The sequence below is a fragment of the Saccopteryx bilineata genome, chromosome 2, assembly GCF_036850765.1.
Source record: "Saccopteryx bilineata isolate mSacBil1 chromosome 2, mSacBil1_pri_phased_curated, whole genome shotgun sequence".
NCBI classification, from domain to species: Eukaryota; Metazoa; Chordata; class Mammalia; order Chiroptera; family Emballonuridae; genus Saccopteryx; species Saccopteryx bilineata.
The window spans coordinates 192,511,997-192,536,384 of record NC_089491.1 but is presented as its reverse complement, the minus strand read 5'-3'; the positions used below and the strand labels follow the sequence as shown (position 1 = coordinate 192,536,384).

At 40.3% G+C, this 24,388-nt stretch overlaps 1 protein-coding gene across 1 annotated transcript in view; it reads left to right on the top strand.

The window, feature by feature from the left end:
- XPO4 (exportin 4) overlaps positions 1-24,388 on the top strand; it is a 126,619-nt gene that overhangs the window by 64,886 nt on the left and 37,345 nt on the right. Inside the window, exons 8-10 of the mRNA XM_066259007.1 lie at positions 198-310; positions 5,433-5,590; positions 5,804-6,002. Coding sequence (XP_066115104.1) covers positions 198-310; positions 5,433-5,590; positions 5,804-6,002 — 470 coding nt within the window. The remainder of the gene's footprint in view (positions 1-197; positions 311-5,432; positions 5,591-5,803; positions 6,003-24,388) is intronic.

The window sequence follows — 24,388 nt, the reverse complement described above, 5'->3', positions numbered from 1 at the left end:
CATTCCTGTAGCATTCTTTTTTTCAGCACTTAATACCTTTTACTGCTAAGCTTCACACATGAATTATGTAGCATATGTGAAGAGGCTTAAACTGTTTCCATTACATTCTTTCTGGATGGCTCCTGTTATATTTAGGGTATATTTATACTTTAGACAAAGTAAGAATGTTATTGTTGTTGACCTTGACACCAGAAAACTGGGCAGACATTATATAGCCATGTTTGAATCCTCACAAAATGTGCTGTTAAAGCCAACGGAGTCCTGGCGGGAGACCCTTCTGGACAGCAGAGTCATGGAGCTTTTCTTCACAGTAAGTCATACCTTTCCTCTGCATTAGCAAAGGCCACAGAGGGACCACTAAGGCAGTGCATGCTTCTGTAGTTTTCTTATGTAAAGTGCACAGATCACTTTTGTCCTCTAAAGCCTATTCTAGTCGACATATCTGCTCAAACAGAAATAACATAGAAATGTTCTTGCTAATTTATAAAAGTGTCATAGAATTATGAAGGGCTTAATTAAGATCCTAGAGCTGAAGTTCTCCAATTTTTTGGTCTCAGGATCCCTTTATACTCTTAAAAATTATTGAGGACTCCAAAGAGCTTTTGTTTGTATGGGTTATAACCATAATATCTGTCATATTAAAAACTCAAACTGAGAACTTTAAAAAATAATTTATTAATCCATTTTAAAATAGCAATATCAAACCATGACATAACATTTTAATGCATATATAGCTATATTTTTTAAAACAAAGTTTGGTGAGAAGAGTGGCATTGTACATTTTTGCAGATCTGTCCAATATCAGGTTTAATAGAAGAGAACTGATCTCATATCTGCTTCTGCGTTTAGTCAGTTGCTGTGTTACACACCACATATGGCCCTGGGGAAGCTCCACTGTGTGCGTGTGAGACAGTGAGTAGAGCAGAGACAAGTATTGTCTTAGTGTTGTAGGAAAACAATTTTCCCTAGAGACAAACTGGCAAGGTCCTGGGAACCTCTGGGTATCCCTGGGTCACATGTTGAAAACTGCTATTCTAGAGTAGTGTTCTTTTTATGTATGGATTATCAGTCATGGCTGAAGTTAGGGTTATTGCATAGAATTTATTTTAGCTGTAACTTGAAATAAATATTTTTTATTTGCTAAATATAAAGTAAGCAGTATGTTCCATGTTTGTCCATAACCCTAATATAGTAGCATATGTGTCTCTGTGTGTGTGCACATGCGTGTGTTTTATAGGCTGAGTACTATTATTACAAAGTTAGAGCTGGTGACTAGGGCAAAGGTTTATATAAAGACCAATTAAAAAGAAAAAAAGGTCTTTTGCTTAACCCTTTGAGTAGTGAGTTTTTTTCCATGCTCACTGACCCCCGGGAGTGATTTTTTTTTTCAAAAATGAAATTAGTTCGTTACAGTTTTATTAACTTAAAATCATGTTTGTTTGATAACCAATTTATGAAAACAAAAAGAACATATATTTGCCTTTCTTAATGTTGCCTTACACATTTTTAAAATCATACTCTGGATGGTCAGGAGGCATGAGGATGTACATGAACGTTTGTACTACTCAAAGGGTTAATTCCAGCCATTAATTATAATTTCTTACTTTTTTAGGTTTTAAGATAATTATTCACTATTATAACTGTTCCTCTTGATTGAACCATATAAAATATTGTATATATTTAAGAATCTGTAAAACAAATTTATTCATCCATGGATATATGCATTAAGGTGTTTTTCGTGGAAAGGTTCAGACTAAGCATCACCATTTTTTTTTTTTTTTAAATCAGAAACAATGACTAAAAACACTGTCAGTATCAAAGAGGTCATTGTAACTAATTTGAAAAATTCTGTTCCCGTCTTCATCTAGCAGAAGTTTTTTGATATGGCTCCAAGTTCAGTTCTTTGTGTTGCTCTTTGTGTTGGTGGAAAGTGGACCCCACACTAGCAGTGTGTGAAAAGGTGAAAAACTTGCTGGCGGCCCTGGAAATGGTGGCTCCAGACCTGAACAGCTGTCTCTGCAAACCAGACAGCTGCTCCTGTCAGCTGTGAAAGACCACATGCAAATAACTTTCCACTTTGAAAGTTAACCCTTTTTCACTCTTATTTTAACAGCTTGGTGTTTGTGGCCTTTTTCATTTAAGCAGTTTATAAACAATTTAAATTTTATTTGTTAGGAAAGTGACAGCTGCTAATCTTTTAAAAATTTTATTCAGTTTTTGTTGAATTTCTTTTCAATGACATGAATTCATTACCTAGTGAAAGCAGTTTTCCATGAGATCAGTATTTCTGTATTGAGTAGATAAACATAAATCAGGACTTGAAGTATGTTGATTATCTGGATTTAGGAACATTTTAAACCCTAAAGTACTTACTTGCCTCTCCAAAGTTTATAGACTTCTCAATTTTTCTCTTTTCCATAAGGTGTTGAAAAAAATAGTCTCATTAATTCTTCCTCCTACCTTTCAGATTCTTTTTGATATCATTTAGGGTCTCTTCTTTCTCTGCCCCTTGCATAAATAGTGGTGTTCCTGTGACAGTTCTCAGCTTTGCTGGGCGCACCCACTTTCCTTGGTTGTCACTTCCCCATGTAGGACCACAGGCACCGCTTCTGCCCGGTGACTCCTTGTCTATATTCAGCACAGGCTGCTCCAGAGCCCGGGGCCTTGTAATCCCAGTGCTTACTGGAGTTTTGAATTTGAAAGGCCCACAGACATCTCAGGGCAGCATATTCCATAGAAATTACCATCTCTCTCACTGGCCCTCTCTGCTCCTGTCTTCACCCTTTTCCTACCTCATGGCTCACTTCTCTGGGTGTTCTGCTAGACTTGACTTTTCCTTATCCCTCTGCTTCTCTCCCACTGGGTAATGAATTCCATTTTCAATGTGTAGAATGTAGTTCAGAGATGGTAGAACTCCTTTGTAGTGCTGTTATTGGGAAAGGGGCATGGATCTATTATGTAAGAGTTGTTACTTTATGGTGGGTTTTATGTGGCTCACTTCAGAGTACAGTGTAGGTAGGCTCTGGGCAGTTTCTTTTTAAAGCTTTTAAAAAAATATATTTGATTGATTGATTTGAGAGAGAGACAGAAACATCAACTTGTTCTACCCATACATTCATTGGTTGATTCTTTTTTATTATTATTTTGTTGATTGATTTTAAAGACAGAGGAAAGGAGAGAGAGAGAGAGAAAGAGAGAGCAGCATTCATTTGTTGTTCTACTTAGTTGTGCCTTTTTAAGTTGCTTACTGTATGTGCTATGGCAAAATCGAATCCATAACCTTACCATTTTGGATGACACTCTTAACTGACTGAGCTAACCAAGCAGGGCCTGGCGAGGGCCTGAGGGCAGTTTCTTATCTTTATTTTATTACATAATAAGTGTTAGTTACTTCATTGAAGGTATTCTTGTTTTAATCTGTCACTTCTAGACCAGAAAAAAGTATCCTTTTGGTTGTCTGGGCAGAGAAGCAGCCCTTGCTTGTCGCAGATGGCATTGTCATTGGTAGGCTGTAGCCTGGATACCATGGTTAGTGCTGATTAGGTGTGAGGGCATGAGGACGGAAATTTAGTTACAGTTTTCAGACAAGGAACCTCCCAGTGAGTTGTGTTCAGAAATTCATGAATTAGGCAGTGTGGACATAGGAATTTGTGTATTATTCTTTAAATTTGCTATATAGAACTTAAACTATAGAATATATTTTGAAAAACATTTGTGTTGTTCTAAACCAGGGAGTGGCAGACATATTCTGTAAAGGTCCTTGGGACTCTGCCGTTGCGCCGTGCTGGGCTCTTTGAGGCAGCTGTGCAGCTCGGCTGCTGTAATTGTAGCACAGAAGCAGTGCAGACATTAGCAAGACAGAGCTTATGACCTGCTGTAAAAGTGTGGATATTGTGTAATTTTTACATGTCTTGAAATACTGTTTGATTCCCCCCTGCCCGGCATATAAAAATATAAAAACCACAGCCGTACAAAATGGTTAGGAGGCCAGATTTGGCCGTGGGCGATAGTTTGCCAGTGCTGTTCTGGACCAAAGAGAGTAACATATTTTAAACATTTTAGTAGATCAGTTAACTTTGTGACTTTATAAATATTTTAAATTTCATAGAACCTTATGAAGTTCAGGGATTAAAGCGTAATGGAGTCGGTCGGTGAATAAGGATATATTTTTAGTATCTATTCAGTGTCGCAGCACTATACCAGTGAATACTTAGGAGAAATATTTGGATGTCAACTAATTATTATGAATTGCAGAGTCAAACTGAACATAACCTGAAATATAACAAATATTTAAAATTATGTTACATTCAGAAAGCAGAGAGATTTGAGTAGAAAAAAAAGAGCTGAAAAGGTGAAATGCTATGGAAAGTAGAAAATGGTCACAGTAAATATTGTATCATTATCTTAGTTAAGATAATTACCTATAATTTCCTTATTGTGCCTGACCTGTGGTGGCACTGGATAAAGTGTCGATTTGGAATGCTGAGGTCGCCGGTTCAAAACCCCTGGCTTGCCTGGTCAAGGCACGTATGGGAGTTGATGCTTCCTGCTCCTCCCTGTTTCTCTTTCTCTTTCTGTCTCTGTTTCCTTCTCTCTCTTTCATTCTCTCTCCCTTCCCCTCTAAAATGAATCAAAAACATAATTTCCTTATTGCTTTTCTTGACTCTTTTAATTAGGTCAGCTCACAGAAATGAGGCATCTTTAAAATCTGAGAATATTAGTAACACTATACAATTAGGGGGCAAGATTTTGGGAGCACTTCCTTCATATGGAACACTGTATTCCAGGTGTTCTACATTGGTATTGCATTATTGAAATGATATTAAAATCCATTAAATATCATTTAATGCGATTTTTATTTGAAATGCTTTAGCATTTATTAATAATGATGTAGGATAAAATGAGATTGAAACAGATTTTAGGCAATGTCAGAGTTATTGAGAGCGTGCTTTATATTGGTTGAATGAATGCATGTCTAGGGATTGAGGGGTATATTGGTTTTCTCTGTGTGCAACTGTTTACTTCCACTAAAGCAGCATCTGTATACTCCTGATTGAACTTGTCTGCTAACTTTAGCAAGAAGCTGTAACAAGGCATAGCTAGCATAATACAGATGACTGTCGTTGTTGCTGTTTTTAGAAGCAGTATGTCTGACTGGCATCTGTTTCTCTCTTTGTCATAACATGCTAGAGACAGTTTAATTTTCAAAATGTAGGTAGCCCTCAGTTAAAATTCATTTATATGTTTAAAATCATGGCCTGTGTTGTAAAGTGGACTGAGGGACATTCTCAAGTTTAGTTTAATTCAGGAATTAATTTTCTAGAAATAACCAGCTACTGTGAAGTTTTCTCTTACCTCATTCGGCATGATACACACGTGACCCTTACAAAAGAAGAATTTATTTTTATGGATTAGTGATTCTTTCTAACCAGGTACATCGAAAAATCAGAGAAGACTCAGATATGGCACAAGATTCCTTGCAGTGCCTCGCCCAGTTAGCGTCCCTACACGGACCCGTCTTCCCCGATGAGGGAGCCCAGGTGGACTACCTGGCACACTTCATTGAGGGCTTACTGAGCACTATCAATGGGTAGGTATACTGGCCCTGTGTCACTGAAAAAGGGTTCTTCATGTTTAACAGTGGTGGAAAAAAGAAGGTAGTGACTGTTTTCCCTTTATGTATTTTGAGTTATGTGGGTAATTTGACATTAATACAGAGACCTGCCTTTAAAAATGAATGTGACTAGGTGATGATTTTTGCATGTTTGAAAATGAGTGATTATAGCTTGTCTTCCACCACCAGTAATGCTTGTTACCTGGCTTGTAGAATTGAAATAGAAGATTCTGAAGCTGTGGGGATCTCCAGTATTATCAGCAACCTGATAACTGTGTTCCCGCGGAATGTCTTAACTGCCATTCCAAGTGAACTTTTTTCATCCTTTGTGAACTGCCTCACACACCTCACTTGTTCTTTCGGGCGAAGTGCTGCACTGGAGGAAGTGGTAAGTGACCATTCTTCACAGGAGATCGCCTGTGCCTGTGACCTCTCTCCTGACAAGGAGTCATTCAAGTGACTGCTAGCTGTTGTTACAATTACATTTTTGTTTATATTTGCAAGTTGTGGGCAATCTGTGTTGGGAAACGAATTTTTTAAAAAATTGTGGATTAAAATCACTTTAGTAGATTAAATTTATTGATCTCAGGATTTTAACTTAGTGGTAATTTAGTACCTGAATGTAGGAAATGAAATGAAATATTTACATTGAGAATTATGTTGAAAGCCCATTTTAACAATAAAAACTTCTAGGCTTAAATGGTGCTCTAACTTTGTGATATGGTTGTGATTATCCATAACTCTGTATATTGAGAATTTTTTAAACTTAGACTTATCTGGAAATTATGTAAATATTATTTGGTTCAAATAATTGTAACAGTGCTTATTTTGATTAGACTGTGCTCTTTAATATTTTTGCCACTGTTTAATAGTATATCTTGGTTAAATTTAATTTACATTAAAATTAAGACCAATAACAGTACTACTGACGAAGTTTTTGGTAAAAATTTTCACATTTACATATTTCAAATTATGTTTTTAATTTAGAAAACACAAAATAAAATTCGGCAGCACAGCTGCATTGGTCACAGTTGCTGTGAATAACCATGTCAGTCCTGGGAATCATTGGTTATTTTTCTACAAAGTAGTTATTAAATTATAGAACTAATTTTTCTCTTTATGAATCAAAGTGTGGGTGTTTCTCAAAGACTGCAAGGGTTAACGAGCGTATGTTGGAATTTCGTGTTGAATCTCAGTTGAGCTCTGTGTAGGGGGCCGGCAGTGTGCTCTGTACCCTCAGATGGTCAGCGCCCTGGAGCTCAGGGGTGGTTGTGTTTGCATGGCTGGGCATTGGTGGTGTAATGAGGAGGGCCAGGTCAAGCAGGTGTTTGTATGTTGGGAAAAATGTAGGTAGTCGGGAAATTGAAGCTTAAAGGCATCATCTGTGAGATTTGAGTTTCTCAGAAGGAAACATTATGTCCCATGGATGGAAATACAGGGAAATTGTGTTTAAGCTTCATTCAGACCCCTTTCAGGTGATCCGATCTGGCCCAGTCAGCTCTCATTGCACAGTTTCGTTGTACTGGGTCCCCCTCAGTTTGTGTGTTTTCTAACCTGGCTGGATTCAGCAGCATACCCACCTCATGTTTAGAAACACAGCAACCTTTTGGTTTCTGTTTGTGGGTTAAGGATGTTCGTAAACGTTTTACAGAAGAATTGCTGGAACATATAGAATGTTTTTGGTTTGCAGAGTTTAAGTTTAGTGTTTGTTTATTTTGACCTGAAGACAGGCAACTTGGCAAATAGTGTTTCTGCCAAGGCCTGACACAGCAATACTGGAATACATAAGCCTACACACTCAGGCGTGCTAGTTTTATGAGAACTTGTCTTCTAGTTATGATGTTCCTGATAAGTGTCCTTGAAGTAAAGTGTTACTTCTTTTTATTAACCAATTTTTTTAACTGATCTGTTTATGACATTTAAAATGTTTTAAATAATAATTTGTTACCTTTTGTAAAAGGCAGAGGGAAGAGATTTGTGTAAAGCTTGCATGACTCATAGTAGCCTTGTTGGTGAGGTTGATGGAGTCAAGGGCAGGGGCAGGGGGCACCCAACAGGGTGACCTGCCAGAAGATGACAGAAACCCTCGTCAGTGTCACCGCAGCCTCCCGCCGCTTGCACTGTGTGTTGTATGTGCTGGCCCAGGGCCTGGGTAGGTGGAGTGAACACTGGAGTGCTTGAAGCAAAACAGCTTCTGAGACCCAGGACACAGTGTGTTGCTTCCCTGATCCCCCTGGGACGGTGCCGGCACACGATGCAGAGTTTTTGAATTAAGTGGAAAATGTGTAAGGTAATGGTCTTTCAAGTGAAAAGAGAAAAATTGAGGGATTATATATTAAAAAACAGCTTTGGGAGTCAGCATGGAACAGGAAGATTGTGAACTTTGGAGGGAGACAGTACATCCATCATGAGCCGAGTAATCAACCTTGGGCAACAGTTACCCATGTGAGCATGTTTCACTGCTGGTACAGTCAGAACAGTGGCTGCTCATGCTTTATGGAGTGGATTAACTGTATGAATGTGCATCAAAAAAAGTAGACTAAGGATGATAAATTTGAGCACCAGTACTATCTGTACTGTCTTCTTCTTTCTTTCTTTTTTTTTTTTTTTTTTTTTATTAAGTGAGAGGCAGGGATGAAGGCAGACAGACAGACTCCCTCCTGCATGTGCCCCAACTGGGATCCACTCAGCAAGCCCCCTACTGGCAATGCTCTGCTCATCTGGGGCTTTGCTCTGTTGCTCAGGCAACCGAGCTATTTTTAGCACTTGAGGCAGGCCATGAAACCATTCTCAGTGCCTAGGGCCTACTTGCTCGAACCATTTGAGCCATGGCTGCAGAAGGGGGAGGGAGAGAGAGAAGGCGAGGGGTAGGGGTGGAGAAGCAGACGGTCGCCTCTCCTGTGTGCCCTGACCTGGCAATAAACCCAAGACTTTCACATGCCAGGCTCTGCTGCTGAGCCAACAGGCTAGGACCATAAGGCTAACTCTTACCATTAATTTTAATATTAGTTTTTTTATATAATTTTAATTTTATGAAAAATTTTTAATGTTTTTCTTTAATATCAAAGGACTTTCTCTTCCAATAGGAAAACATTCATCATATATACTTGTTTCACACATAGTTTGTTCCTGTTTAGAAATTCAGGTCACTGATCTTGATTATGTTGCAAGGGAAGAAAAGAGCACCTTAGTGGGTAGAAAAATCCCTGATTCTTTTGTGCACTCTAAGAAGCACATCCTTGCTCAGGGGCCTTATGCTGTGTATGAAGAGACTGTTTGTGACTGACCTTCACCTTGCAGTAGCCTGAAACTCTGCTCAAAAGGGCAAGTCCAGCCTGTAGCCACATTGTACTTGGCTGTTAAAATTTCTTGTTATTACTTGAGGCTTCCTGAAGCCAAGGATTTTTTTACTGCCCCCCCCCCAGAATCAAATTACTGTCTGTTGCCAGATTGAAAACTTAAGAATGTTTGTAGAGATAAAACTATTGACTTAAAAGTTAAAATCCTAACAAAAAAATCGTTGATACTATTATATCAACTATTTTGTGTAGTGTTTGTTGTACAAACACATGCATTTGAATTTATTCAGTGAAATTAGAAGGGACTAGGACTCAAATATGGTACTATGTGTTTTTTTTAATATTTTATTTTTTGATTTTAGAGAGGAGAGAGAAAGAGGGAGAGGAGGGGTGAGGAGTAGAAAGCATCAACTCCCATATGTGCCTTGACCTGGCAAGCCCAGGGTTTTGAACCAGTGACCTCAGCATTCCAGGTCGGTGCTTTATCCACTGCGCCACCACAGGTCAGGCTCTTGGTTTCTTTTGTCAGTAGAGAATTTTAAGTTCAGCCCCCAGCAGGTTTGTCAGAGAGAAGCCACATAGCATGTTGAGTTAATTGCACATGCAGCCATCACGCTGCTTAAACCCTGTAACCCTGTAGTACAGTGTGTTTACATTTAATTTTAATGTATTTGTAACCCATTTTCTTTTTTCTTTTCTTTTTTTTTTTTTTTTTTTGAAGCTGGAAACCGGGAGAGACAGTCAGACAGACTTCTGCATGCGCCTGACCTGACCGGGATCCACCCGGCACGCCCACCAGTGGGCGATGCTCTGCCCACCAGGGGGTGTCTCTCCGTTGTGACCAGAGCCACTCTAGCGCCTGGGGCAGAGGCCAAGGAGCCATCCCCAGAGCCCGGGCCATCCTTGCTCCAATGGAGCCTCACTGTGGGAGGGGAAGAGAGAGACAGAGAGGAAGGAGAGGGGGAGGGGTGGAGAAGCAGATGAGCGCTTCTCCTGTGTGCCCTGGCCGGGAATTGAACCCGGGAATTGAACTTCTGCATGCCAGGCCGACGCTCTACCACTCCCATTTTCTTTTTTTTTTTAATTAATATTAATGGGGTAACAATAAATCAGGGTACATATGTTCAAAGAAAATAACTCCAGGTTATCTTGTCATTCAATTATGTTGTATACCCATCATCCAAAGTCAAATTATCCTCCGTCACCTTCTATTTAGTTTTTTTTTGTGCCCCTCCCCTCCCCCTTCTCCCTCCTTCGCCTTCCTTCCCCTTCCTTCCCCCTCCCCCCCCAACCACCACACTCTTGTCCATGTCTCTTAGTCTCATTTTTATATCCCACTTGAGTATGGAAACATGCAGTTCTTAGTTTTTTTTGATTTACTTATTTCATTCCATATAATGTTATCAAGATCCATCCTTTTTTTTGTAAATGATCCGATGTCATCATTTCTAACCCATTTTCAAGACCAGCAGGACAGCCTGACCAGGTGGTGGCACAGTGGATAGAGCATCAGCTTGGGGTGCTGAGGACCCAGGTTCAAAACCCCAAGATCACCAGCTTGAGTGTCGGATAATAGACATGACCCCATGGTCATTGGTTTGAAGCCCAAGGTCGCTGCTTGAGCAAGGGGTCACTGGCTTGGCTGGGCCCTCCCCTCCCCCCCAGGTCAAGACACATATGCAAAGCAATCAGTGAACAACTAAAGTGCCGCAACTGAGTTGATTCTCCTCATCTCTCTCCCTTCCTGCCTGTATCTGTCCTGTGTGTCTCTGTCTCTTAAAAAAAGACAAAAAAAAAACAGCCCTGGCCGGTTGGCTCAGTGGTGGAGCATCTGCCTGGCGTGCGGGAGTCCTGGGTTCGATTCCCAACCAGGGCACACAGGAGAAGCACCCATGTGCTTCTCCACCCCTCCCCCTCTCCTTCCTCTCTACCTCTCTCTTCCCCTCCCGCATCCAAGGCTCCATTGGAGCAAGTATGGCCCGGGCGCTGAGGATGGCTCTGTGCCCTCTGCCTCAGGCACTGGAGTGGCTCTGGTCGCAACAGAGCGACGCCCCGGATGGGCAGAGCATCGCCCCCTGGTGGGCGTGCCGGGTGGATCCCAGTTGGGCACATGCAGGAGTCTGTCTGCCTCCCCGTTTCTGGCTTTGGAAAAATACAAAAAATAAAAGAAATTAAAAAAAAAAAAAAAGACCAGTAAGACAAGGTAATAAAAAGATGCTTGATGAAGTTGTCAGAAGTTCACTGTAGAGAGTAGCACCCAGTGAGTGAGTGGGTGCATTTAAACTCCAGCACTCCTAATTTAGTGCTGGCGTCTTGAGCTCCAGGGACGGTTACTTTGTGGGAAGGTAATGCGGTGAAAGGAGCACATTGAGGCCAAGTTACAAACTGGGACGTGGGGAGCTTAATTGGGGAATAGTTCAGTGATAAGAGAGAGAGCAGCAGCTGACTTTCTGGAATGGTGATATCAGCAAATGCAACTTAGCTCACAAAAGGATGGGAAGTCATGCACACGCCTGCCTAGCAGTCCTGATGACACTGTTGAGAGCAAGACATATCTAGCCATTATGAGCATTCACTCCCTCTGCTCAACAGGTCAAAGAATTATCTGAGATGCATGAGTATTTTTTAAACCTTGAACATTTAAAGTGAACTTCTTTTTAATACTAACAGTAACTTTAGCTCTACTAGGATATTGGAAAGTTGGTTAATTTACTATTGCCGTATTTCCCCATGTATATGATGCACTGGTTTTTGAAAAATTTGGGGTCTAAAAACTGGGTGCATCTTATACAGTGGTGGTAGATTTTTTTTTTTACTTGCATTTCCTGCTTTTTTGTGCTTGTTACTCCCCCCCCCCCAAATTTCTGGCCCCCAAATTAAGGTGCATTTTATACATGGGGAAATACGATGCATCTTAACTATAGATTCTTATTAAAGGAAGTCTTTAAGAAATAGTTGCAGTGTTTTATTTAATTCTGGTTGGATTGTAGTTTTACCAGCTCTGATATTTTCAATCTGTTGTAGCAGTGCTAGCACAGAACCAGTGTTGATGTTTTTCAGACTTCTGACCTGTGAGAGATAGCACAGTAGATTTACAATAGGGCTAATTTACTGTCTTAACTATTGTTCATGTGGTATCCTTTGTATTGTTTATAATGCTAGAATCAGAAGCATAATCAAGTCTAATGGGCCAGGGGTTCAGAGTGTACGCTATAGTGAGGTGGAGAAAGGGGACTGCCCCTGTACTCAGGTGAGCCAGGGGAGTTCTTGAGATGCCAGCCAAGTGTGTGTGCTGCTGGATTAATTCACTTCCATAAATATTTACTGACTACCTTCCATGTGCCAGGCATGGTGCTTAACTCGTATGGATTTTTTAGCATTAAAAATTAGGAAATTTGTATGCATTTCCAAAAAGAAGAAAGTATGTTAATCTAGAATTGTAGCATTTAAAAACATTTTTCTCAATCACAGCTCAAAGTCATGGTGTTTGACAGGATAGGTTGTTTTTAAGTGATCTATCTATAGGACTCACCCAGCAGCTGCACTGTCTGTCCACTAAATCACTTTCTCCTGCAGTGTCAGAACAGGTACTCTGAGTTAAAAATCACGAAAGAATGAATTAATTTTATTTTGTATTTGACATTCAAAGACTTCTAAATTCTTTTTTAAAATGGAGAGCTGATGAAGTATTATTTGTGCTGTTTCTTTTATAATTCTCTAAATTGCTGTGTTTGCCTTATATGGTACTATGACCGTTGGAAAGGAATCTCAAGCCTTCCGCAGATGAATAGCAACATGCATTGATATAGCCCTTCAGGTCTCCAGTGCTGCCTTGTCCTGGCTTGTGCAGTACGTGTCATTTGACCTGTCATTGGGCTTTGGGTGTTGTGCCAGTGCCTATGAATTTTCAACTGGCTGTGAAATACTTTATTTATGTAACATAAAAAATTTTATATGTACTATATGAAAGTTGTAAGAATAACAAGTGAACAACTGTGCACCAACCATCCAGATTAAGAAATAGTATATTGATAGAACTTTTTCTTCCCTTACGTTTATCGGGACTGTTGAACCTCTTCTGTTTTGCAAGCATGTTTTCTGTTGTGTAAGTTATTCCTGTCAAATGATTTTTTTTCCATTGTGTTTGCAAATGAATGCTGTGAGCGAACTTCCTGCCAATATTCTTGACGCTCTTTTCCATTCTCTGTGAGCTCTGCTTGTGTGATTTGTTTCCATTCCCAAACCCTTATGAAGAGCAGTATGACGGTGGCAGCTTCCCGCTGGAAATTGGAACACAAAATTGGAGGAGGTCATGGAACTTCTTAAAGGTGGTTATTCCTTAGACTAAACTTTCCTGTGTGAGAATCACCCACTCCCGTCTTACTGCTTCTTTTTTATGTCTATAACCTGATTCTTTGGAAAACTAACTGATTAATTAGTTTATGTTTACATGTGAAGCTACTACTAATGATCACAGAGAGAACTTTTCCAAATTTCATGCAAGAGGCTTGGAGTTGTCTTGTTGGTTATTTGCTGTTTGTAGAGAAAAATCTGTAGTGGGATGGCTTATACCAATAACCTGCCAGTCGTCATAGTATTATTGTGTTTAGGAGTCATTTTGGAGTTTGCTGCATAACATTTGGATTCAGAACTTCTGTGCATGAGATTTGTCTTCTGTACAACTTACCTTGTACATTTCTGCAGTGTTTGATATGAGATATACACACACTACATATTTAGAGCGGGTTTGAATTCACAGCAAAATTGATTGAAAACACAGATTTCCCTTACGTTCCCTATGCCAACACACACGGCTTTCCCACTATCAATATCCCCCACCAGATGGTATGTTTATTACAGCTGGTGGGCCAGCATTGACACCTCTATGTCACCCGGATTCCACAGTTCGCACCAGGGCTCACTCTTGGTGTTATGTGTTCTCTGAATTTGGACAGATGCTGTCATGTGTCCACCATTACAGTATCCCTCAGAGTAGTTTCGCTGTCCTAGAACTTCCCTGTGCTCTGCCTGCTCTTCCTCCTGCTCTACCCCCAGCAGCCACGGGTATTTTTATTGTCTTCATATTTTTTTATTTTCCAGAATGTTACATGGTTGGAATCAAACAGTTATGCTAGATTTAATTTCTGAAATTTAATTAAGTAAAAGGGAGAGTGATTTACATACTGAAAGTTTTCTTTCCAAAGCTTCGTTTGGCAGCATCTTCATAAATACAAATAATGACATCATATATATTCACGACAAAGGCAGACTTTTTCCTATGGCTGAAGAGCTGTAGATTCTCTCCTATACACTTCCAAGTTCCTTATGGTCATTGAAATGTAAGTGCTGATAGCATATTTTGATCACCTTCCCCACCCTTCATTCCCAAATGGAGTAAAGTGGGGTCAAGTAGTCTCATAAGCTCTAAACCCCTTTTCAAAGCCTCTCTGGCAGCAGGCCTGCCAATACTTGGGGCGTGAGCACATAGTGCCTAGCTGGGACTCCTCTGTCATCGCTGTGCTCGTGCTCAGGCTTGGCTGTTGGGTGTTGGCCAGGTTGGCCGTGGAGCAGGGCCAACGTTTTATGAAAACACGCCTGGTTGGGTTTCAGTTCTTCATGATTAGAATGAAAGCTCTAGTTGCCAATTGTCATTAACCACGCTTCTCATGCTTTGCCTGATGAGTTACTTGTACTGGTGTTCACAAGCAGTCAGAGGCTCTTTAGCAGTTTTTAGTTCTTGTTTTAAGTCACCATCCAATGAATGGTGGCGTTTACAGTCTCCTGTGATAGTGTTTTGTCTCATATCACGGTTTTGTTAGGAGGAAGTTGGGCTCCATCAGTGAAAAGGCTTTTATATTTTATTTGTACTTTTCTGTATATAAATAAGCAAACTACAACAGCATGCGTGATTTGTGCACTAGAGAGCAATGAAGGTAGTTCTTGGAAAATGCCCTGCTTCTTCCTTGAGACAGTGTAGGTCAGAGGATGCTACTCTCTTAAGTTCCTCTTAAGATGTGTTAGCAGTCTGTTTGTTTTGGCAAGAGAAACTGTTAAGACTTAACAAATGATGTCTGCAAAGCACATGCTTTGTGAAGTATATAAACAGACCACAGATGTTTCTGAGGGAAGAAACGGTTTTACTCTTCTCTGTATTCCCATACTTAGCTCATAGCATTTAGTAACTGTTTGTTCAGGAATAGGACCACCTTCTCCCGCTGGTGATAACAAACTGAGTGTTGTGTTGGCCTTTTTAGTACTCTGTTTGATCATTATGTATTCTTTCTTGAGTCCTCAAAATCCCCATGATGGTTTTATATCATATTTCATGCAGACCAAAAAAACCTAATATACCATATTTCCCCATGAATAAGATGCACCTTAATTTGGGGGCCCAAAATTTGGGGAAAAATGTATTACATAAAATTACTGAACTCAAGTTTTATTCATCATAAAATTCGTACAGCTCCTCCTCATCTGCACAAAAAAAGTGGGAAATGCAAGTAAAAAAAAATCTACAGCCACTGTGTAGGACGCACTCAGTTTTGTTTTGTTTTGTTTTTCATTTTTCTGAAGCTGGAAACAGGGAGAGACAGTCAGACAGACTCCCGCATGCGCCCGACCGGGATCCACCCTGCACGCCCACCAGGGGCGGTGCTCTGCCCCCCAGGGGGCGATGCTCTGCCCATCCTGGGCGTCGCCATATTGCAACCAGAGCCACTCTAGCGTCTGAGGCAGAGGCCACAGAGCCATGCCCAGCGCCCGGGCCATCTCTGCTCCAATGGAGCCTTGGCTGCGGGAGGGGAAGAGAGAGACAGAGAGGAAAGCGCAGCGGAGGGGTGGAGAAGCAAATGGGCGCTTCTCCTGTGTGCCCTGGCCGGGAATCGAACCCGGGTCCTCCGCACGCTAGGCCGACGCTCTACCGCTGAGCCAACCGGCCAGGGCCGCACTCAGTTTTTAGACCCCAAATTTTCTGGTAAAGGGTGCGTCTTATACATGGGGAAATATCGTAGTATGTTCTGAAACCGAATAAATGACCGTGAATGAACTTACACCCTAGTGCAAGAATGTTACCAGTACTGTGGCTGATGCTACTAGTGTGCCCCTTCCATTGATAGTACAACTTCCACAGACCTTTTTCCAAGTTTCTTTTTTTTTTTTTTTTTTTTTTCTGAAGCTGGAAACAGGGAGAGACAGTCAGACAGACTCCCGCATGCGCCCGACCGGGATCCACCCGGCACGCCCACCAGGGGCGATGCTCTGCCCACCAGGGGGCGATGCTCTGCCCCTCCGGGGCGTCGCCATGTTGCGACCAGAGCCACTCTAGCGCCTGAGGCAGAGGCCACAGAGCCATCCCCAGCGCCCGGGCCATCTTTGCTCCAATGGAGCCTTGGCTGCGGGAGGGGAAGAGAGAGACAGAGAGGAAAGCACGGCGGAGGGGTAGAGAAGCAAATGGGCGCTTCTCCTGTGTGCCCTGGCCGGGAATCGAACCCGGGTCCTCCGCACGCTAGGCCGACGCTCTACCGCTGAGCCAACCGGCCAGGGCCCAAGTTTCTTTATTATTACCATGTCTTCACCATCACACTTCTTGCATGTATAAAACATAGTCTTAATTTGCTTTCCCACGTCCTAGTGACATGAGCATCTTTTCATATTGTCAATGTATAATTCCCTGGATCATTCTTATGAGAGACTGGTTTTGTTCATTGTACATTTCCTATTGGATTGTCCCTTCTTATTGATTTTGTAGAAATTCCCTCTATACATTGGTCTGTTCTCCCAGCTTGTGGCCCCTTTTCCCATTGTGTGGTATTTTTTGCTTTAATTGGAATCACTTTACATTTACAGAAAAGTTGTCAACTAGTACAGTTTCTATATACCTTTACGAAGTTTCCCTCATATTACCATCTTATATAACTGTGGTACTAGTTTTTTTTATTAATTAAACTGCATGCTTTATTTGGACTTCACTAACTCCCCACCAGTGCTCTTATTCTGTTTCAGAATCCAATCCTGGATACTCTGTGAGTGTATTTAAACTTTGTGGTATCTCGTGAGAAACAAAGGTTCTTTATCTCAGTTTAACTCGTCATTTCTTTTAAGGTTTGCATGATTAGCTCCTTTTTTCAAATACCTGCCCTTCCTTGTTTTCTTCTAAATGCTTCAAAAGTTTGCCTTTCATGACTTTACCAACTTACAATTTAATCTGGAATATGGTATCGAGATCTAATTTAATTTCTCTCCATATGGTTGACAGATTTTTCCAGCAGCACTCATTCATTTATTCATTCATGTTTGTAATTATTCCCCCCCATTTTGTTGAAAAATAATTGACGTACATCACTATATAAGTTTAAGATATAGAAAATGATGGTTTGACTTATAAATATTATGAAATGGTAACCACAATAGGTTCAGCTAACAGCCATCATCTCATATAACTACAATGAAAAGAAAAGGAAAAAAACTCCTTGTGTTGTAAGAACTCTTATCATCTACTCTCCTAAAAACTTCCTGTCACACGGCAGTGTTACCTGTAGTCATCAAGCTGTGCATCACATCCCGCATACTTACTAATCTAATTGCCAGCATGGACCTTTGAACTACTTTCTTCCAGCCCCCACCTCTGGTAACCACAAATCCATAAGTCTGATCTCTGTGAGTCTATTTTGTTGTTGTTGTTATTTTAAATATTCCATGTATAAATGAGATTGTATGGCATTTGGCTTTCTATGTCTGATTTATTGCACTTAGCATAATGCCTTCAGAGTCCATCCATGATGTTGAAATGGTAGGATATCCTCCCCCATTTTTTTTACAACTTGAGTAATATTCCAGGGTGTATGTGTTAGAATTTACCCATTAATCCACTGATGGACACTGAGATTGTTTCCATATCTGGACTATTAAGTAATGCTGCTGTGAACACCAGAGTACAGATATCTTTTTGAGATAAAGCTTTTGTTTCCTTTGGGTCTATTGTATTTCCAGAAGTGGAACTGCTAGGTTGAATATTAATTTTTTGACGCATCTCCAGTATTGCTTTCCATAATGGTTGCACCAATCTGCATTCTCACCCACAATGCATGAGGGCTCCCTTTTCTCCACATCCTCACCAACACTTGTTATTTCTTGTTATACCATCCTCACAGATCACTCCTTCACTTTCCAGCTTATCCTCTTCCTTCTTTAAAACTCAGTTTTTATAAGATTGCTTGTTTTTGTTTGCTAGTTGAGTAGCTCTCACCTATAAATCTACTGAGCCTGGCATTTTTGGGTGGAGGGGGAAACCAGCTAAAAATTGTAAATGGTTAGTTATGGCAGTATTCAGGTTTTCTCCAAATACCAAGTTTCATGTTTTTTAGGAATGTGTTTCTTTTAGGTTAAGTTTTTACCTTTACATTTTTCTTTACATTTATAATTATTATTTTGTTACTAAAACCATTTCAGTTTTAATGTTGTGAAAATGTCATGTTTTTTAATAAAAGTAACAGTGTATAAAGTTAAAATGCTCTAAAAATCCCATAACTTAACCACTTTCTTTATTCTCTTTATTCATACATAGAGCTATACAGTAGCTTTCTCCCCTGATCGTGGACATTTAATACTTCATTTATTGTTTAAAATTTTTTTTTAATTTTTATTTATTGATTCCAGTCAGAGGAAGGGAAAGAGAGAAAGAAACAAGAACATTATTAACCTGTTCTCTATGTGCCCTGACAGGGGATCGAACCAGCAACCTTTGTGCTTTAACCAATGCTCTAATCAATGAGCTATCTGATCAGGACTAAAAATTTCTTGCGATTTATTTATTTATTTATTTACTTAGAAAATTAATTTTAACAGAGTGACATTGATCAGTAAGTGTACATAGATTTCATTCAAACATCACTCCATCATTTGAATAGTCAATTATGTTGTATATCCATCACCTAAAGCCAAATAATTCTCCATCACCCTAAATTTGTCCCTCTTTACACCATTCACCCAACCTCTCTCCCCCTCTGCTACATTTCCTTCCTCCTTGTAAACACTGCACTCTTATCTATGTCCATAAGTCTCACCTTTTTATCCCACCTATATGTGAAATCATACAGTTTTTAGCTTTTTCTGATTCACTTATTTCACTCAGTATAATGTTCTCAAGGTCCATCCATGTTGTCGTAAATGACCCTATGTCATCTCTTATGGCTGAGTGGTATTCCATTGTATATATACTAGAAAGCCCAGAGGTCATACGAAATGACCGCTGTTCTAGATATTATAAATTGTAATTAAAATGATTTGTGCAAAGGTGTCTGCTAATTCAAACTGAATTACCAGGGCAGGCGGCAAGGACACCCCTTTGCTTACTGCCCCACGGGGTTTCCCCCTTCTACTTGCTTAATTGCTTAAAGTAGAGTGCAATGAAGGAAACCACTGGCGGTACATTTTTTAAGAGCCACCAATAGCTCAATAAATAAAGGTGATTTAAATAATAAAATGTTAATTCACATGTCAAAGATCTCTTTGTACACAACATTTCTTGTGTAGATCTTTCCATCATTTTTAAGCTCGCCTTGCAGAGGACCATCAATTATTTTTTATTTTATGTCCGTTCTTTCACAAACTCTTGAACAGGCAACATAAAGTTGACCGTGTCCAAATGCAGGCTCAGGTAAAAAAATGCCAACACACTTAAGCGTTTGGCCCTGAGACTTATTGATGGTCATAGCAAAGGCAAGTTTTACAGGAAATTGTCTATGTCTCAATTGAAACGGCAACCCTGTTTGAGATGGAGCCAAATCAATTCTTGGAATGACATGTATTTCACCTTTAGAGGAGCCAGTCAAAGACTTAGCTATTATGACATTATTTTTCAGTTGGAGAACCTCTAATCTTGTACCATTGCAAAGACCCCTTCTGGTGTTAAGATTTCTTAACAGCATAATAATTGCTCCAATCTTTAACCTCAATTTGTGAGGTGGCATGCCAGAAGGCGGGACTGTTTGAATGCCGTGGCAACTTCACCCCATTGGCTAGTAGAGTTACGCAAGCAACCAATAAGCTATCGGCGACAAACAGACACTTAAGCCGCATATAATAAAGATATATACACACAAATATTGATCAACTTACGTACGACCTATGCAACTTACGACCATTCGACTTTATGACCACAATCGCTAGCCACGACTACTCCGTGTCTGGCAGCGCAAGCGTTGCCCAGCTGGGCATATGACAGTGCAGACCATCTTCTGGAAGCACTATCATCCTCACGTGCACCATTTCAACTGTTATCCCAGACTCAGTACAGCAGTTTGTGTTTTGTGCCTTGGATATTTTTCATCAAACCCCTCCCAAGATGTCCCAAGAGGAAATTGTCTTTGCAAATATTAAACCAGTTGTACTGGTAATGCAGTGTTTTACTTAAACCTGATGAATGTAAAAATAAGAAACAAAATGGTATAGGGATGATACAAATGGCATAAAATGAATAAAGAAAATTACGATATATAAATAATGAGAAAGAAAATTATGATAAAATATGACTTAAAGATTTTTTTTTTTTCTTTTTTCTGAAGCTGGAAACGGGGAGAGACAGTCAGACAGACTCCCGCATGCGCCCGACCGGGATCCACCTGGCACGCCCACCAGGGGCAACGCGCTGCCCACCAGGGGGCAATGCTCTGCCCCTCCGGGGCGTCGCTCTGCCGGGACCAGAGCCACTCTAGTGCCTGGGGCAGAGGCCAAGGAGCCATCCCCAGCGCCCGGGCCATCTTTGCTCCAATGGAGCCTTGGCTGTGGGAAGAGAGAGACAGAGAGGAAGGAGTTGGGGGGGTGGAGAAGCAAATGGGCGCTTCTCCTATGTGCCCTGGCCGGGAATTGAACCTGGGTCCCCTGCACGCCAGGCCGACGCTCTACCGCTGAGCCAACCGGCCAGGGCCTTAAAGATTTTTATAACGTCATTTCACAGTACTGTACATATAGCCTACTCAACTTACGACCAACTCGTGTTATGACCAGTCTGTCGGAACCAATCGTGGTCATAAGTCGAGCACTAGCTGTACCACATCTTTATCCAATCCTCTATCGATGGGCACTTTGGTTGTTTCCATGTCCTGGCCACTGTGAATAATGGTGCAGTGAACGTGGTGCTGCATATGTTTTTATGTACCAACATTTTCGAGTTTTGGGGGTAGATACCCAGTAGATGGATTGCTGGGTCATAAGGTAGTTCTATTCTTAATTTTTTGAGGAACCACCATACTTTCTTCCATAATGGTTGTAGTAATTTACATTCCCACCAACAGTAGTGAATGAGGGTTCCTTTTTCTCCACAGCCTCTCCAACACTTGTTATTACCTGTCTTGTTGATAATAGCCAATCTAACAGGTGTGAGGTGGTATCTCCTTGTAGTTTTGATTTGCATTTTTCTAATAGCTAGTGAAGAAGAGCATTTTTTTCATATATCTGTTGGCCATTTGTATGTCTTGGGAGAAATGTCGCTTCATGTCCATTACCCATTTTTTGATTGGGTTGCTTGCTTGTTACTGAGCTTTGTGAGTTCTTTGTATATTTTGGATATTAACCCCTTATTGGAGCTGTTGTTTGCAAATATCATCTCCCATTTGGTTGGCTATTTGTTTTGTTGTCAGTTTCTTTTGCTGTGCAGAGCTTTTTAGTTTGATAGAGTCCCATTCATTTATTTTTGCCTCTACTTCCCTTGCCTTTGGGGTTAAATTCATAAATTGTTCTCTACAGCCAACGTCCATGAGTTTAGTGCCGATGTTTACTTCTGTGTAATTTATTGTTTCAGATCTTATGTTTAGGTCTTTGATCCATTTTGAATTGACTTTTTTTTGGTATTTTTCTGAAGTTGGAAACGGGTAGACAGTCAGACTCCCGCATGTGCCTGACTGAGATCCACCCGGCATGCCCACCAGGGGGCGATGCTCTGCCCATCTAGGGTGTCGCTCTGTTAAAACCAGAGCCATTCTAGCGCCTGAGGCAGAGGCCACAGAGCCATCCTCAGCGCCCGGGCCATCTTTGCTCCAATGGCGCCTTGGCTGCGGGAGGGGAAGAGAGAGAGGAAGGAGAGGGGGAGGGGTGGAGAAGCAGATGGGCGCTTCTCCTGTGTGCCCTGGCCGGGGATCGAACCTGGGACTCCCGCACGCCAGGCCGACGCTCTACCACTGAACCACCGGTTTTATGTAGGGGGACAAACTCCAGTCAAGTTTCATTCTTTTGCATGTGACTTTCCAGTTATCCAGCACCATTTATTGAAGAGGCTTTCATTGTGTGTTATTGGCTCCTCTGTTGAAGGTGATTTGACCATATATATTATATGTGGTTTTATTTCAGGGTTCTCAGTTCTGATCCATTGGTCTGTGTATCTATTTTTCTGCCAATATCATGGCTTTGTAGTATAATTTAAAGTCAAGTATTGTAATATTTCCAGTTTTGTTCTTTTTTCTCAGGAGTGCTTTGGCTATTCAAGGTATTTTATGATTCTATACAAATCTGGTGATGTTTTGTTCTATTTCTTTAAAAAATGATAGCCTGACCTGTGGTGGCGCAGTGGATAAAACGTCGACCTTGAATGCCGAGGTCGCTGGTTCAAAACCCTGGGCTTGCCTGGTCAAGGCACATATGGGAGTTGAAGCTTCCAGCTCCTCTCCCTGTTCTCTCTCTCTCTCTAATAAAAAAATGAATAAATAAAATCTAAAAAAAATGATATTGGAATTTTGATGGGAATTATATTAAATTTGTTTATTGCTTGGGTAATATGGCCATTTTAACTATATCTTCCAATCCATGAACATCAAATATTTTTTCATTTCATTGTGTTTTTTTCAATTTCCTCTAATAATGTTTTGTAGTTTCCAGTATATTGATCCTTTACATTCTTTGTTAAGTTTATCACCAGGTATTTTTATTGTTGTTGTTGCAACTGTAAAAGGGGTTCTTTTTTTTAGTTCATTTTCTGAAGTTTCATTATGAAAGCATATGAAAGTTCACATATGAAAGCAATAGCTTTCTGAATATTTATTTAGTATCCTGTGACCTTACTGTATTGATTTTTTTGTTTCAGTTAGTCTTTCTGTGGAGTCTTTGGGGTTTTTTTTTGTTTTTTTTTCAGAGACAGAGAGTGAGTCAGAGAGAGGGATAGACAGGGACAGACAGACAGGAATGGAGAGAGATGAGAAGCATCAATCATTAGTTTTTTTTCATTGCGCGTTGCAACACCTTAGTTGTTCATTGATTGCTTTCTGATATGTGCCTTGACCGTGGGCCTTCAGCAGACCGAGGAACTCCTTGCTTGAGCCAGCGACCTTGGGTCCAAGCTGGTGAGCTTTGCTCAAACTAGATGAGTCTGCACTCAAGCTGGTGACCTCGGGGTCTCGAACCTGGGTCCTTCCGCATCCCAGTCCGACGCTCTATCCACTGCGCCACCTCCTGGTCAGGCTCTTTGGAGTTTTTATATACAAGATTGTGTTATCTGCAAAAAGTAAAACCTATACTTCTTCTTTTCCTATCTGAATGCCTTTTATTCTTTCTTTTGTTTGATTGCTCTGGCTAGAACTTTCAGCACTATGTTGAATAGGAATGGAGAGAGTAGGAAGCCTTGTTGTATCCCTGATTTTAGAGGAAAAGCTTTCATTTTTTTCACCATTTAGTATATTAGCTGATGGTTTGTCATATATGGCCTTTATTATGTTGAGATATTTTCCTTCTATACCCATTTTATTGAGTGTTTAAACATAAAGGGATGTTGTATCTTATCAAATGCTTTTTCTGCATCTATTGAGAGGATCATATGATTTTTGTTCTTTAGTTTGTTGATATGGTATATAACATTAATCTATTTTATTTATGTATGTTGAACCATCCTTGTGCTACTGGAATGAATCCCAGTTGATCGTGGTGTATTATTTTTTAATGTGTTGTTGTATTTGACTTGCTAGTATTTTGTTTAGGATTTTTGCATCTGTATTCATTAGGGATATTGATCTGTAGTTTTCTTTTATTGTAATGTCCTTGCCAGGTTTTGGTATGAAGGTTATGTTGGCCTCATAAAATGTGTTAGGGAATATTGCTTCTTCTGTTTTTCAGAAGACTTTGAGAAGGATAGAAACCTACTCTTCTGTGAATGTTTGGTAGAATTCACTAGTGTAGCTGTCTGGCCCAGACTTTTATTTTAGGTGAGGGTTTTGATAGTTGTTTCTATTTCCTCCTTGCTTATAGGGTCTATTTAGACTTTCCATTTCTTCATGACTTAGTCTAGGAAGATTGTATAGTTCTAGGAATTTATCCGTTTCCTCTAGGTTGTTGAATTTGGTGGCATATAATCTTTCATAATATTCTACTATGATCCTTTGTATATCTATGATATCTGTGGTAATTTCTGCTCTTTTATTTTGTATTTTGTGTATACAAGTCCTTCCTCTTTATTTCTTAGTGAGTCTAGCCAGGGATTTATCAATTTTATTGATCT